Genomic DNA, 16,255 nt, shown 5'->3' with positions numbered 1-16,255 from the left:
TGTGCCGGGGCCAAGCGAGCTTGGACAATGGCAGTGAGGTCCTCAGGATTAAAGGGTGGGCTCAGTTCAGCGCAGGCTGTGTCTCACCTAAAAAATCCATTGCAGAGGCTGGAAAGGTAAAAGACCTTTCCCCAAATCTTCGTTCGCGAAGATGGGCCATTATTATTATTATTTATAACACTTGACTATATAAATGTCAAGTTCCCTTTGGAAAATACAAGGGATTTTTAGACAAGTAAAATATTTAAAATAATCTTTGCAGTATTTTATGGTACGCCTGGGTAAGACTGACACGGGAAGCCACCTATTGAGACACTTGGGAATGTTCACTGTCCTGCTGGACTGACTCCCTTAATTTTATTCATTTTTTTCTTAGCTGATGAGAATGCTAAGAAGCCAAAACTGATATTAAAAAAACTCTGATATAAAAATGTCTGACTTTTTTTGTTGTAGGAAAAAGGTTTGAAGGGACATTCAAAAGCCCAGTTTACAACTCTGACAGAATGTTTTTTTTAAATTAAATTACTGAAATTAAATATATTGCCAAAATATTACTGCTTCATAAACTGCGTACAGCTTTGATTACCTACAAAGGTAACTTAATAATACATTGGAAACGTCTAGGCCTGTGAAAAGGCAGGACCCCACCATTCTACTAGCTGCAAGTCCGTCAGTATGTACCACTAGCTTGTTCGAGGATTTCTGGAGTCTACAATGGATCACTTCCAGCCAGGCCCATGTCTGTGTGGTGATGAGGATGGTAGCTGCTTTGTTCTTCTATCTCCTACCAAACTACTCGTTGTGTTTTGGTTTTTTGATCAGTTTTGTAGGATTTAACCATGGATGGGGAAATCACCAGGTGGCTGAAGCACAGCCCATGACAGAGAATGAGAGAGGGGCTCTGCTGGCTTTGGCTGGTCAGATAATGAGATTAAGAAACACAGGTTATAGCTGAAAATATACTATATAAATACTTGGATTAGGAAGTTTTAGAGTTGTTGATAGGTAAACATGCCCTTTTTCCTTCCTTGTTCCCAGCCTATCCAGCTCCTGTGGTGAGTTACAGGCACCGGAAGCCACTTTTTGGAGAGATCGGGCACACAATTATGAATCTGCTTGTTGTGAGTAAATGTTTTATTATCTTCCTCTTGTAACTTAAATTATGTAAAATATCTTCAAAATTCTGAACCTTGAAAGCAGTGGATTTTGGTAAATTTAAAATGCAAATGTTTTTGTTCTTCATACTTGAAACTTTCTTACTCAGAGAGTGAGTGAGTTAGGAAAGCTGTTTGTTTCACCTGGTATTGTTATACATCAGTTCTGGTAGTAAGAAATGGCTTTAAATGATTGAGAGAAATATTGACATTTGCATTGAAGCCGGTAGTAATCATTGTTCAGGTACATTTTTCTCTTCCAAGCATCAGTGTGGTGCAGGAATTCTGGTCTTAAGTCTGACAATATTAAATGTAAAGAAAGACTTGACAGGCAGATGCTATGGACTAACTGCAGGAGGAATTACTTACCACAATTAACCAGCCTGACTGTCTTTTGTGAAGGAGTTTTTGGCAAAATCATAAGACTAAGTCAAGCCTGGAATTCATGGCATTCCCTGTGGAAGCTTTTCCTCTGTTACCCAAACAATTTGATTTAAACTTCCAGTAAGCCTGTGTTCCTGGCCTGGAATGTTCTGGTCTGTGTTCCTCTTCTAATACTTACAATAGAGCTCACAGCACTTTTCATCCCAGCATTAAGGGTAAGGCCATGGAAAGAGCTGCACATCTTATTTAGGCAATCCCTGCATCCTCTCCTGAGAGTCCCCTGGCCATCAGAGCTGAGATGGAACTGAAGCCTTTTCTCTGACATTGGTTGTAGCGAGCCACGTGGCCACTGCCTTTATATAATAAAGAAATCATGTCACGCTCCCTGTGAGATGGTAAACAAAGAGATTTATTCAAACAACGCGCGGTCTTTTATACCTTGATCCCACGTGACTCTTAACCAATAGGAGTGTCTGTTTCTGCGCATGTCCCCTAGCATCAGTGCCTTCCTGTTGCACCTCGGGACATGTTCCCTACAATTGGTGTCCAGGTCACTGTGTAAGGAACTAGTCAGAGGACATGCACCATCTGAAAAACAGCATGTTCCTTGTTAATGTAGGAATCTTACACTGTAATCCCATGAGCCAGCTCCCAGCATGATTGGTGACATGACAGTACCAATGTGTAACTGCATTCTCAGACTCTGAGGAATCTTAATGTTGTGCTGATGATGATGGGGGGTTCTATGGAATTCTACTGGCCTTCCCCTTCACAGCTGTGTCAGCTTGAAGCAGGCAATGGGAATATGTTCTCCTTGGCACAAGTTTTTATCACTAGATGACTGCAAAATAATCTCTTGGTGGTGCCTTGGCACTTGTGATGCAGATCCTCAGTTGAAGATCGTACAAAACCTCTCACCATACAAGTGACTGAGGCCATGGTAACTAATGGAGGCAAAGGGCACCTGTGGTTTACATCCTTACTGTTGCTCAAACTATGCCTGTTCCATGGCAACCTGGAGTGCACTGAGATGTGTTTGTAAATGCCCTACTTGTGCTGAATGAGGAAGGTACCGGTTGCCTGGCTCAGCCGTTGAAAAGAGCCTTTTTATACCTTTTTTTCAGCTGAGCTAGTGAAGGCAAATGAGACATTTCATACCTAATGTTGTTGTTCTGGGAAAAAAACAGAATTTTGCAGAAGTGGATGAGATGATGGGTGATGTCAGAGAAAGGTGTTAGAAATGGTGCAGTATATTCAATTTATAGGTCAGCCAGTTCGAGCTGTAGGGGGCAGGGTGTGAGCCTGGAAACAAACTCATCTAGATGATGGCTTCCATGCTTCACTTTTCTGTCAGTGAGGGAGGGTGTTGAAGTTCTTCCTTCCCTAAAAGAGTAAAATCATAATGTGTATGAAGTAGCCATAATCTAAATAACCCACTGGTAGATAGACTGACCTTGTCATCCTACGAGTTTGTTAATACATTCACTAAGGTACCTGTCACATACATCCCAGTAGGAAAAAAGAGATCACTAAGTTTTTAGCCACTCTTAATGTCATTACTTTTTAGAAGTCCTAGAGATGTATGTAAAGAACTTTTATCTAGGTGATTTTTTTGTAAAAGATAAGAAAACAATAATTAATTGTCTCCTAATGTAAATACTTTGTCTGTTATAGGACCTTAGAAATTATCAGTATACTTTGCATACCATAGACAACCTTTTTGTTCATGTGGAAATGGGTAGAAGCTGTATTAAAATACCCCTAAAGAAGTATAATGAGGTGAGTAAACCCATCTCAATAAGCTTTCTAATCCAAGCTGCTTTAATTGTTATTTTTCATATAATACCAGTCACACCTTTACCATCAGTTCTTCTTTAAAAAAACCTCACTGAACTTTATACTGACCTAAATATGTAATGGGGGGAGCATAAAATTACCTGAGCACTCACCCTTCCTTCCTGGATATGCTGGAAGGTGGATAATGATGAGTTCAGATATAGGATAACTGGTAATTGCTTAAAAATCAGCAGTTTCTTCCAAATCTTTTAGTATTTTCAGGGATTCTCTCATACAAATTTCCTGGTGATGGTGTTTTGCTTAAGACTTTAAAAAAAAAACCCAAACCAAAAAAGAAAACCTACTTGAATAGTGAGTGCAATTTGTCAGTGTAATGACAAATTTTGTATTGACAGATAATGAAGGTGATAAATTCTTCTAATGAACATGTAATTAGCATTGGAGCAAGTTTTAATACCGAAGCAGATTCTCACCTGGTGTGTGTGCAGAACAAGCATGGCCTCTATCACACACAGGCAGTCAGTGCCACAGGACATCCCAGGAAAGGTAAGTGCTCTAGTATAGAAAAATTACATTTCTAGAGCAGAAATGTAAGTTCACTGTTAGGCTGCAAGGAAGATGCAACTCTGGTGTCACACTGCAATGTGTTTAAAAAGGAGTGTAAGTGGAATGTTAGTAGTGACTGACTTGAGTGACACAAAGTGGTGCTCACTTTGTTCCTACTTTTTCTAGTTACAGGTGCAAGTTTTGTGGTGTTTAATGGAGCCTTAAAAACATCTTCAGGATTTTTAGCTAAATCCAGTATAGTTGAAGGTAAGAATTTTGTCCTGTGTATTTTCCTCTTAAAAGAACTTACGCAAAAAATAAAAGCAGTAGTCTTGGGTAAGGTTTTATGCCTCAGTGTAAGCTAAACTCTTCAAGGTTTTTTAACTTTATAGAAAACCTGTTGCAAACAAAATGCTGTGTAAAAAAATATATGTTAGTTCAGCTACTTGTTATAAAACATACAAAGTTTTAACTCTCTTTAGTCAGTTCAAGTCTTTCCTTTATGGAGCTGTTTTCATTGCCATATTGTTCAAATACATATATTGGCACATAAATGAAAAAAAATTCTAAGATTAGTCCAGGAATGATGTTTTAGCCTTAGTTCTGTTGACAGAAAGGTTTTCTTCCTCTTTCATGTAACATTTAACACTGTAGTTGGGGGATGGAGTCCTTTTGTGCTTTTATTAATTAGCTGTAGGGGAGGGTTGATCCCACTAGAATTTAAGCCATGATTCTACCAAAAAACTGTGCTGCTCTTCCTGTAGATAATTTAGGATTTTAACTTGATTTCTTCTAGATGGACTAATGGTACAAATAACACGAGAAACAATGGAAAGCCTACGTCAGGCATTGAGAGACAAGAAAGACTTCAGAATTACCTGTGGAAAAATGGATACAGGGGATGTAAAAGAATACGTGGATATTTGCTGGGTAGAAAATGAAGAGAAAACAAACAAAGGGTAAATGTACTACCAAAGCAAAACATCTTAGAGAATTCATCTTTCCAATGTTCAGATTTTTGCCTTCAGTTTCCTGAAATTAATGTAAAGTATTTTTATTGAAAAACAGTGGTCCATACCTTAAATGGTTTATAGCTTCTTAAACCTGCAAGATTGGCTTTATATTGTGCTTTTAGTTCCCTATTTATTTCTTTTTGTACTATCTGTATTTTCATGATGCAAGCCCTGTATTGTATTTTGTTGTAAGGATGGATAAACATTATTTCATACAAATTACTCAATCTAAACCATAAAATGTTGTTTTAATTATTAATCATACTATTGTCTCCCATAGAATTTTAAGCCCAGTAGACGGAAAATCAATTGGAGGAACTCAGAGTGAAAAAGCACCACAAGGCAGAGACTTCGAAAGAGAGGGAAAAGTTATGAAGTGCACTGAAGTTAGTGAATTACATTGTTCTTGAGCCTTTTTTGGTACTTTTTCAATAGTTAAGGGGTAAAGTGGGTCATACTAAGTGATACTACTAAAAAATGTGGCTGCTTTGATGTGTAGCCACACTGATAGGCAGAATGTTCTCTGTGGCTCTTTGGTGAGTTTACATACTTTTCATTTTTCTCCCCTGAAAAAGACTAAAAGTCTGTTAGCATTGACAGCTCTGTAAATGCATAGCCCAGGCATTCCCATGGGCACTGAGGTGTTGTGATTGAATAGCTGAAACACTTGGGTACTTTGCCAGCCAATATGCCCTAGAGCTTGCTCTGCGTTGTGTTATGTGCACACTGATTTACTCTTTTTCCTTAGTTTGGGATGTAACCAGGCTGCTCACTGTTCTTACTCTTTCTCTGGTTTCAGGTTTGCTATTTTGTGAAGGACAATGTACTCTCCAGTGCTGTTCCTCACCAGTTTGCTAAAGAGATTGCCACTGCCTGCAGCACTGCTCTCTGCCCTCACCTCAAAACCTTGAAAAGTAACGGGATGAATAAAATAGGCCTGAGAGTTTCCATTGACTCAGATATGGTAATCTTTCAACTTTCATTGCAGATTCCCCATTTCCACTAAAGTATCTTCCCTTGCACAGACCCTGGATCTCTCCCTGAATGTTTTAAATGTTTTGCCATACCCCAGGTGAAGAAGCTGCTTTAGTGACTAGTTTCTCACTTCATGCCAGCTGAGATATTCTTGTTTTGTTAATACAAAAAATGTTAATTAATATCAATATTAATGTGTTTCTCTCCTAGGTTGAATACTTAGCTGGATCTGGAGGTCACCTTCTTCCACAGAACTATCTGAATGACTTGGACAGTGCTCTGATTCCTGTGATTCATGGTGGAATGTCAGATCCTACCAATCTACCAGTGAAAATGGAATTAATATTTTTCATTACAGAACACTTGTTTTGATAAGGCTGATGACAGGCAATATACTGATTTGCTAGATCTGAACACCAAAGTTATAATGCCACAAACACTAACAATGTTAAAGTTTCTAAACCTGTTGCATTCAATAGCTTTTCAAACTGTTTTTTTAACCCCCTCTCTGGTTACTCTACCACAAAGGAATTGCAGTTTGTAATGTATCCTAAAGTCCTGAAAGTTTACACTTAATACAGGTGCAGAAGAGGGCAGGTTTTGTTAATCTTTACACAGCTGTAGCATTTACTATGCCTAGTGTAACTCCAAGCCATACTGCCTTGCCTCAACCTCAGATAAGTGTGTTACTACGAGTTGCTATGGTTAAATGTAATCTGTGCAGCAAGTGCTTCCCACCTGCAAAGGAGCTGAACACTGAAGCAAAGCTGGCCCAGAACTGTTCCCCTGCCCTCTGAGGTGCAGACACGAGACCATCTGTAGCTGACTGTGAGCCCCGTGTGTCAGGGCAGGGAGAACTCTGCAGGTGTGTTGAAGACTTTGTGGGTGAGCTCCTTAACATGGGGATTGATGCTGGTGCTTCAGAAACATATGCTCTGAATTAATGTTTTGTAGAATAACTGATTTCTTTCTTGTATTTTTAATGTTTTATCTAACTTAAATTGATGCTATTTTTATAAAAAGTGCTTTTTTTTTTCCTTTAGTGTGGTTTAGAAGTCCTGATACAATTTGACCTTTCAAGGATTATAAAAAAAAAATTAGCCTTGATATAATCTACATGTAGCAATAAGTCAGACAAGAATTCTGCAGCATTTTTTCTGCTCCTGTCTGCTGCTTTTACCACCTTCTAGTAGCCACCTTTACTTTCAGGGAGAATAGATGTATTAAGTGTGAATTTTCATGAACAGATCAATTCTAGCAGAAGGTGTCCCTGCCCATGGCAGGAGTGTTGGAAGTCCTTAAGGTTCCTTCCAGCCCCAACCATTCGGGGATTTTTAGTATACTTGAGGTTCTTGCATAGTTTGTATTTTTGATACGGGGTCACTTAGATCTATTTATGTATTTGTGATGCATGTGATTTGTAATGAGGTTCGTGGAACCACAATGCAGGTTTGGTAACTGCCACAAGACAGAACCAAAACTAAATATATACAACATCTATATTGTTTTCAGTAGAAATGCTGGTATATTTTATAATGAAAGTATTAAAACTTTGATGCCATCTTGATGCTAATAGGGGATATTTTATGTTTTTGTATCAAAAACAATCTGTAAATTAACCTTTAACCTAATCTGCTCTTCTGTTACCTGTGCTTTAACACACTGGTGCTAGAAGGGTTCAGGCTTCAAGATCTTACCCTGGAGGAAATTGAGCTGCATTTCAGCTTTGTGCTGACTTCTTCAGAGACACTGCCCTTCTGGAGAAGGGCTGGACCCACACCACGCACAGCAGGAACAAAACATGCCCTTGTTAAAAACAAGCTGCCTCTGAGCCCTCGAGGCCAAGCACCATTTCCAGGCTGTGGCAGGGCTGGGGTGGCTGTGAGCAGCACCCTGCACCCCACGGGTGGCTGCAGAGGTACACAAACCAACAGCTGTCTCTTGGCACTTACCCTCTACTAACCCCTTTTCACTAATGATCAATAAAGTTAACTACAGTGCTTGCAATCTCTGTCTCTTATTTATAATAAAACAGGAAAAAAGACATGATTTGGCTGGATGTGTCCTGTCTTTGCAGCTTTCTGGGAACTCCTGATGTTGTCCACAAAATCTGATTTGTCATCTGGTGTGCAACAAGCCAATAATTACACACCTGAGAGACACTAAATATTTATTTCAGAACTTCACAGGCCACGGGTTCGCAGTGTGTTCCACAAATCCAGCACAACTGGACTTTCTGTGCCATCTTTATACACAGAAATCCAGAATTAGTAACTTCCCAAGCACAGCCCCTCTATCAGGATTAATTGGTCATTTCCATACAAGTTGCACAACTCCAGCCACCTTCTACATGTGCTCAGGGGACCGGTCTGCACCTGGGCTGGGTCTTTTTTGGCCTGTTAAGTGTTGGGTTTAGTATTATAATGAACACAGTTCAGCCAAAGGATACACAGACCTTGAGCATTTTGCCAATTAGCAACGTGTACATAGGCACACATCAACATCTTCATTTCACACAGAATCAAATCAAGTTGGAAAAGGCCTCCCAGACCGGGAGGCACCCTGTGCCCGATACCCACCTTGTTACCCAGCCCAGAGCACTGAGTGCCACGTTCAGTCGTTCCTTGGACACCTCCAGGGATGGGGACTCCACTACCTCCCTGGGCAGCCCCTTCCAATGCCTGACCACCCTTTCCAGAGAGAAATTTCTGCTGACGTACAGCCTTCCCTGGCGCACCTTACGACTGTGTCCTCTTGCCCTGAGGACATCCTTTACTGCGCCCTTACAGCTGGTGAGTTCCAGGATGTCCTCCTGTAAGGGATGCAGCTGCTGCCTGTCCCGCTAACCAGGTCTCTTTCCTTGCTGATCAGGAAAGTACGTGGAGACCAAACAGCAAAGAACATCCTGATTTAGAGTAACGTTCAAATATTCCCCGTTTTGCAGGCACACTGTCGACCCCAGGGCCACTGCCCTGGACGTGCTGCCCCTTCCTTTCCCCTCCCCTGCCCTGCCCCCTGTGGCGGTGGCGGTGCCGGAACGGCCCAACCCCCGCGGGCTGGGCGGGATGAGCCGGGCCATGGCGAGCGCGGCCGCGGGTGAGCGATGGCGGCGGCGTGGGCGGGCTCGGCCCGCGGGGACAGGGGAGAGGGGCTCCATCAGCCGCTGGTGAGGAGCGGAGACAAGGCTCCACCGCCCTGGGCCCCGCGGTGGAGGAGCCTAGGCGGGGCCGGGGCGGTTCCAGGCGGTGCTGAGGGTCCCGCTGTGTCCTCCCGTGCGGGCGGTGCTGAGGGACCTCCATGTCCCCGCAGGCTCCTGGAGCGAGTGGCCCGTGGACCATTTCCTGCGCTCCGGGCGCATCACGGCGCGGGACGGGGCCGCCGTGCGCTGGTTCCACGCCGCCAACAGCAGGGCCCGGGCGGCCGCGGCCGCGCGAAGTGAGTGCGGGACTGGCCCTGCCAGCCCTTCCCCTTTCCCCTTTCTCCTTTCTCCTTTCTTCTTTCTCCTTTCGCTTTCCTGCCCTGCTCAGTCATTACTGTTGGAAAAGCCCCCCAGGACCATCGCGTCCAGCCTTCGTCCGTGCACCACCGGACCCAATAAACCGTGTCCCCAAATGCCACATCTTCACACCTTCTGTACACCTCCAGGGATGGGGACTCCACCACCTCCCTGGACAGCCCCTTCCACGGCCTAAACTAAACCTTCCCTGGTACAGCTTTGAGGCCATTTCCCCTTGTCCTGTCCCTTGTTCCCTGGGAGCAGAACCCAACCCCCCCGGCTCCACCTTCCTGTCAGGGAGTTGAAGAATGAGAAAATCCGTGATGCCCCAGTCTGGGCAGAAGGGAATTTTATGTGAATTTATATGAATATTTGGGAAATATTTATGTAATTCCATATGTAATGTGCCTTCTCTTGAATATCATTACTAGCTTTTTTATTAGTATTCTAGTCTAAGGAACTGTATGTATTGGATTCTCTGCAAAGCTGGTAGCACTGCCCAGACTCGTTATATAAAGCTGTTTTCTAGAGCTTGCAGCATTCCTAAGACTCGCACTCGCCTGTCTTGTGTTTCAGGTCTCGTTTTCCTGGCTGGCTGACTTGTTTTTAAAGTTTTGGCTGAGATGGGCTGGTCAGGTTTGAGAATGAGACAAGGGGAGTGCTCAGTCTCTGCCAGTGTTAAATCCTGTGCTCATCTTTACTCTGAAAGTATTTGTCTGGAACCCTGTTTTGAGAGGAAAAGATTTGAAATTTAATAAGAGTGGATTCACATGCTGGATGTCCATTTTTCTGTTTCTCTGATGAAAAAAACCCCATGTGATTACTCGGTCAAATGTATCTACAAAAATCAATTTTCACATGCCTGTAAATCTTTAAAGAGTTTGTGAGTTAAGTAACCAGAGAAATGTGTCTTTCATGTCAGAGACAGCAGTTCCCACTGGGGATGGCCTGTGTGGAGTAAGTGAACACAGGCTGGTGTGGGAAGACTTGCTAAGTAATTGTTGCTGTGAAGCAGACACTGAAACTGTTGGATTTGCACCTTAGAGCTTCAATTTTTATCCCCCCCAGGCAATGTGCACATGGTAGAAGCTGATGTTCTCCTCCGTGGTGGGGAGGGAGGGAAGGGAGACCCGATCCTGGCTCACCCCCCTGACACAGACAGTGACATCACACTGCAGGAGTGGCTGACACAGATGGTCAACACCAATAAAGGCATCAAGCTGGATTTTAAGAGGTATCTCCACAAAAAGATTTTTAAGTTGTTTGCAGTCTTACTGGTTAACAATTTTACAGGTGATGGTTGACCAGACTTTTTCCTATTGTGCCATTTTGTGCGATGCATTCCTTCCTGAGCAGGAAATGAGGAAACATCATCCCTATTATTAATGCATCGCAAGAATACAAACTTGAAAGTGTTTTGAACTACCAATAATATTTTTTTAGTTACTTTGGGCAGACATTTCCCGTTGGGAAAAGGGAAATGGTGGTATCGCTCTGGAAGGCTCCTATCTTTGGCCTGATTTATTAACTAGATTTTCAGAGGTTAATTCAGAATTTTAACCACTAGCTGTTTTGTTGTCTTGAATGGAAAATACACCTGAAAACCCCATGAGACAGCCTTGGAAGTAAGCTGTGATTTCCAGACATTCACTTCTGCAGCTCCTGACTTCAGCTTTGACTGAATTTCCATATGCAAAGTCTGTTTTGGCAGCAAATTACAAAGAGCTTCATCAATGCCTCACTACGCTACAGAAGTGCAAAAAACCCCAATAGATAGTTGTAAAATGTGATTTATGCCTGTTGTTCTGTGTAACACAGTCACTATTTTCATTTCAGAGTTCTTGAAAATGCAAAATGTGTGGGCAGGCTAAATCTGTTTATTGTTACAGAATCTGTGTATGTCCATTTGGGCAGAGAAGAGAAGAAAAGGAAGTAGGCATTTGGGTTTATTTCTTGTGGGTTTGGGGTTTGGGTTTTTTTCTATTTTAATTATTGTTTAAATTAATTTTAAAACCACCTACTGTTTGTTTTTCCATGAGGAGTTTACAGCCAATTGCAATGATTTGAAAAAAGCTTTTAAAAGTATGTTGCGTTATAAAAGTCTAATTGTATAAAAGCATTTAAAAATACATTGCACAGTGCAGATGGAGTCAAATGAGTGATAACAGAATTTGATGTTTGCTTTGGGGGTTTTTTTCTGTGTTGTTGTTTATTTCAAGAGATGCTGCTTTGGGCTTTTTTCTCTCTACAATATCTTATACTTTGTTGTACAAAGGAAGGCTCTTCACTGTCCTTGACAGATGTGAACTGTCCTGGCCTCAGACAGTGCAAGAAATGCTGAAGCCCACACGTTAACTCAGGCCATCACTAATTTTTCTCCTGCAAGATTTGAGCTCATCTCAGCTGGAAGCACTGGGTGGAATTCCTGCCACTATGCAAAAGTTAAAATATACAAAATTACTTTTCGGAGGAAACAATGCAAGCAGCTCAGGGTACAGTTGTTGGCTTTAGAGCTGACCTAATATGAGAGCTCTGACTATAATGATTTTAAATTCCTGAACGTTTTATAGAGTGTTAATTCATGTGCTGTAAGAGAAAAAAGGTTTTCTTGGCATTCATTCCTTTTCCCCATTGTTCTACATCTCCTTCTCTTCCAGAGTACTGGTGTTTTGAAAGTTTTGGTGGGATAGAGGTAGAAAAAACTACTTGTGCTTTTTCTTTTGATTTGAAAGAACAGTCAGAATACATTACTCTAGATTTTGTTAAATGCTTACAAGGTGTGCTGCACTGGTTGCTCAAATAATGACAACTCATATTTAATAATTTAATAATTAAATGTGGGGTGAACATCTGACAGGCAGATTTTCTGTGCTGCCACACTTTTGAACTGTAGGGAAAATCATGACCAGGCATAAAGTGCTCAAATGGGTGTCCTTTCACTCTTTTAGTTGCTGAAAATGTTCCGTTTTGGGTTTTTTATTCTCATAGTATGGGTGGTTTGGCTTGCACAGGTGTGAAGGTAACTTTCAGTCTGGATCCGAAGTAGTGATAAAATCTTTGCAACGCTGAATGTGGTTAAGGTTGGAAGAGATTACTTTCACCCCTTGGATATAAACCAGAGGAATATATATAAATAAATATATTTACAGTATCTGTGGCTTTCAGGTCTCATTAAACAGAAGTGTTGGAGCCTGCAGTAGCTTCCTTTTTTAAAACCCTTCTCAAGCACCCCTCAAGACGAAGAGGTGTCAAGCCTGGGGGGCTGTGAGGTGACACCAAGAGGTTCTAGGAGCAGGGGTGTGGCAGAATGGCGGTCTGAGAGGTGTAGGACAAGTCCCCTGCTGGCAAAGGGTCATCAGCATTCGCTCAGTGTCTGAGCACGACAGTTCGGTAACGCACCTGTTCTGTCCGTGCTGTGCCTTCCCTGATTCCCCTGGTGGTCCTCCACAGCCTGGACGCCGTGAGACCGTCCCTGGAGCTGCTGAGGCAGGTGGAGCAGCAGCTGAGGAGACCCGTGTGGATCAACGGGGACATCCTGGCAGGGCCCGGTGGGAGCCGCCCGGCACTGAACGCCCAGAGCATCCTTGGCACCATTACCTCGACCTTCCCTGACATCACCCTGTCCCTGGGCTGGACCACAGGCTGGCATGGCCACCACCACGGGCAAGGTACATAGCTCTAGCCAGGCCTCACCCTGCACAGCTGCTTTTCTTCACATTTGTCTCTTAATTGACTCAACACAGGCTCTGCAACATCCTCTATTTGAAACTTGTAGTGAATGACATGAGAATGATTTTCTTTGCTGGTGTGTGGGATGCAGTGCGATCCTGCAATTACCTCAGTGTTGGACTGGCAACTGGACTGCATAAAAATCTGATCTTTTTGTTGTTAAAATAAACTCTTTTGTTCTTCAACTCATTCACATGCACTGAGGAGCTTCGGGAGAGAAACTCCTCAGCCCCTGTTTCAGGTAGGTCTCTCCCTGAATCCTTGGAGGATTGGTTTGGTAATTGGAATTCTGGCATGTTTCCTGAGGAAAAACAGACTATCCAGAAATTTAAAACCCCGTCTGTGCTTCTTTGGATCACTGAAATCAAATTGTTAGTTAACCTTCTCTTCATTTCTATTGAGTAATTGAATTTTTGCAGTGAATTTTCCAGTTTTCATTATTTTTGGGTCCTTTTCACAGGATTCCTCTTGTAATTCTCATTATGATCAGCAGGGTCCCCACCAGCATTGTCTGTGGCCACCAGGGCAAAATAATACACTGTTCCAATTGCTGATTACTCATTAGCAAGATCTAGTATTTTGTTGTATGATGCACAGTAATTTTATTAAACTGTTCTGTGCTTTCTCTCAAATATTTTCAGCGCAGGAAAAAGTTGGTGGAAATATGCATTGGAAATACTGAGTAACATTTTAAAATTAATTTAATGTTCTCTCCATTCTCAGTTTCAGTTTATGGTAATACTAATTAAGGGTATGCTGGAAGACTTGGGAAAAACAGCTCATTTGACTGATTTCAACTAAAAGTTGCTGTTTCTCCAACAAGACTATTTATTTAATATTTTGTGCTTTTTTATTCTTTCCAGTCACACATTGCATATGAGTAATTGAGAAAAATTTTTTAACTGTTGTTTGTAAGATTTTCATAACCTGTGGAAACAAAAGAACAGTTAAATCATATTTTAAGTACCTGCAGTGCTTGTAAAAATCTCAGCAGAGGCACTTGGAGTGTTTTAGATTGCTTGATATTTGCAGTTTTTTAAGCACAGAATGTTTTGTGTGCTTTGTTTGTGTATAACTCAGTCCTATGGGATTCATTCAAATTTTTTCCCTAATTTTTCCTTCCTCTTTTTGTTTCTAGAGGGTCCCTGTTAATGTCAGACAAGTCCATACTGAGTCAGTGGCAGCGAATTTAAAAACGTCACATTCTGTAGCTGTATGTGAAATAAAAGTGCAGCTACTGCAGAGGGAGGTTTTAATAATCAGTTTATTTTCCCATGTTAATATTGCATATCTCCTCTGGGATTATTTTTTCTTAGAACCATCTGGAAATTTCCTTTCAGAATTCCACAATTTTCACCAGTCCCTGACTTTGCTCATCTTGTGTCACAGCTGAATCACTCTGTCGAGCTCTGGGTTGGGTGGGGGTTGTTTGTGAAGGGTTTTCTCAATCCAGTGTTGTTCCCTGCAGGGTATGAGTGGGGGATGGTGGAGGAGATGTCCCAGCTGTGCCAGGCCCTGTCCCAGCCCGTGACATTCCCTGTCAGGGCCGTGCTAGTGCCGCGCTCCCTCCCTGCTCTCCGCTGGCTGATCCAGCAGTCAGACAGGTTGGTTTGGGGGCCTCCATTCCCATCTGTCCTGTTATAAACACAGCTGTTAAATTAAATACAACACACTTATCCCAGTGACATTGGAAATATTTTCCCTTTCAGTTCTTTAATTCCTTCAGCTCTCACATTGTTTGTTTCATTTGACAGAATTGGTCACTATTAATTTCTGTAAAATAATAAGTTTCCAAAAGCTTATTTTTCATTACCTACAGTAAGAATTAATTTCACAATATTACTGCATTAAGAATATGTCTTATGAATTGTGCCAGTCTCAAATATATCCACATTGGATACAAGCAGTATTCCCACTGAAATATTAGGATTTTCTCTTTCACCTCAGAATAAAAGTCATGATTTTTCAGTGGCATGATTAGAAGACAGAAATTCCTGAGCCTGTTTTACTGACATATAATTAAATTCTGATTTACCCATATTTTAAAGTAATACGGGGAACATTAAGTATATGTCATGAGGAGATTGTGGAGAGTAATGCTTTTAACTGTGATTGATACTGTGGAGATTTTCAGTTTTTTTGAAAAGTTACATGCAATTAATGACAATTCAGTTAATCAGGTGGCATCACTGCACATCACCGAGGCAACAGAACAGAGCATGACAATCACCCACGTCTGGGATTGCATCCTATTTCCTGTTCTGCAGCTCAGCCTGTGACTATTGATTACTTTGTTAAAGCTTAAATGCTCAGCCTGGTAATTTCTTTGCTGTATATCTGCCCAAGATTTTTTATTTAACTACTTGCTTGTTTTGGCAGAACACTCACACAGATAAATTGCAGATAAATTGTTCTAGGGGTTGCAGTTTTTGGTATTTAATTACATTACTAAAATTGAGATATCGTCATGAATATTTTTAGGAGCTTATTAGTGCAATGTCTTTCTGATTTATGTGCTTTTTTCTCTTTTGCTGTTTTCCCTTTTTTTTTGCATGTAGGTACAGCCTCACTGTTTGGACAGGAAAGGACGACATATATTCTGTAGAGGATTTGCTTTCCATCCGAGAAAACTTTGATAAAAGTAGGGTTTATTATGACATTTTCGAGCCACAAAATTCTGAATTCAAAAAAGCCATTGGAATAGAATAGTAAATGCAAAGCAGGCAATGTCTGACGTTACAATGCTCTATATTGCAATTTCTTTCAAGTGTGAGGATTTCTTGTTCAGAGAAGTGCATTTTCCTTGCCAGAGAAGCCATATTGAGCATACCTCTGGTTACTGGAGGAGATTTTGTACAACACTGGGGGAAAGGCTTCTCAAACGAAAATCCAGTGCCGCCTTCAGTGTTCCCTCCTCCCCATGTGGGATCCTGGGGGCTCCACATCCCAGAAGGGGAGAAGGGCTGTTTGTACTGAGTTAGCCCTGGTGGGGTTCTGTGCCCTGTGGTCACTGTGTCCCAACATCAGAGCTGGGGGGGAGTGGGGAGGGGGCTGCAGGAGACGCTGGGACAGCCCCGGGGGTGATCCCGACCTGGCCCGGAGCATAGGGAGGGGTCCCGGCAAGGAGCACATCGGGCACAGTCAGAGAGCTGTGACAGAGC

The 16,255-nt window shown here is 42.0% G+C and overlaps 2 protein-coding genes across 5 annotated transcripts in view; both read left to right on the top strand.

Moving 5' to 3' along the window:
- ZFYVE16 (zinc finger FYVE-type containing 16) overlaps positions 1–7,886 on the top strand; it is a 25,846-nt gene extending 17,960 nt beyond the window's left edge. For all 4 annotated transcript variants that reach the window (XM_027708844.1, XM_027708846.1, XM_027708843.1 and 1 more), the window contains exons 11-18: positions 1,039–1,121; positions 3,213–3,317; positions 3,731–3,881; positions 4,068–4,148; positions 4,678–4,840; positions 5,175–5,280; positions 5,694–5,858; positions 6,080–7,886. In XM_027708844.1, coding sequence (XP_027564645.1) covers positions 1,039–1,121; positions 3,213–3,317; positions 3,731–3,881; positions 4,068–4,148; positions 4,678–4,840; positions 5,175–5,280; positions 5,694–5,858; positions 6,080–6,241 — 1,016 coding nt within the window. In that variant the 3' untranslated portion in view covers positions 6,242–7,886. The remainder of the gene's footprint in view (positions 1–1,038; positions 1,122–3,212; positions 3,318–3,730; positions 3,882–4,067; positions 4,149–4,677; positions 4,841–5,174; positions 5,281–5,693; positions 5,859–6,079) is intronic.
- Positions 7,887–8,875: 989 nt separating this feature from the next.
- FAM151B (family with sequence similarity 151 member B) lies at positions 8,876–15,843 on the top strand. The gene is made up of 6 exons (XM_027708841.1): positions 8,876–8,965; positions 9,179–9,304; positions 10,434–10,599; positions 12,816–13,033; positions 14,563–14,698; positions 15,653–15,843. The coding sequence occupies exons 1-6, from the start codon at positions 8,935–8,937 to the stop codon at positions 15,801–15,803; spliced, it is 828 nt and encodes a 275-aa protein (XP_027564642.1). The 5' UTR covers positions 8,876–8,934; the 3' UTR covers positions 15,804–15,843.
- The last annotated feature ends 412 nt before the right edge of the window (positions 15,844–16,255 follow it).

This window comes from Neopelma chrysocephalum, unplaced genomic scaffold (assembly GCF_003984885.1).
Source record: "Neopelma chrysocephalum unplaced genomic scaffold, ASM398488v2 Primary Assembly neopelma1_96545, whole genome shotgun sequence".
NCBI lineage: Eukaryota > Metazoa > Chordata > Aves > Passeriformes > Pipridae > Neopelma > Neopelma chrysocephalum.
Note: the sequence above shows the minus strand (reverse complement) of the source record. Positions and strands in the feature narration are given on the sequence as shown.

Excerpts from the sequence above, each read along its gene's own strand:
- FAM151B (XM_027708841.1), top strand. The coding sequence starts at position 8,935 with ATGAGCCGGGCCATGGCGAGCGCGGCCGCGG. Across the intron at positions 8,966-9,178 it reads CATGGCGAGCGCGGCCGCGG|GCTCCTGGAGCGAGTGGCCC; the intron begins GTGAGCGATGGC and ends ATGTCCCCGCAG. Across the intron at positions 14,699-15,652 it reads CTGATCCAGCAGTCAGACAG|GTACAGCCTCACTGTTTGGA; the intron begins GTTGGTTTGGGG and ends TTTTGCATGTAG.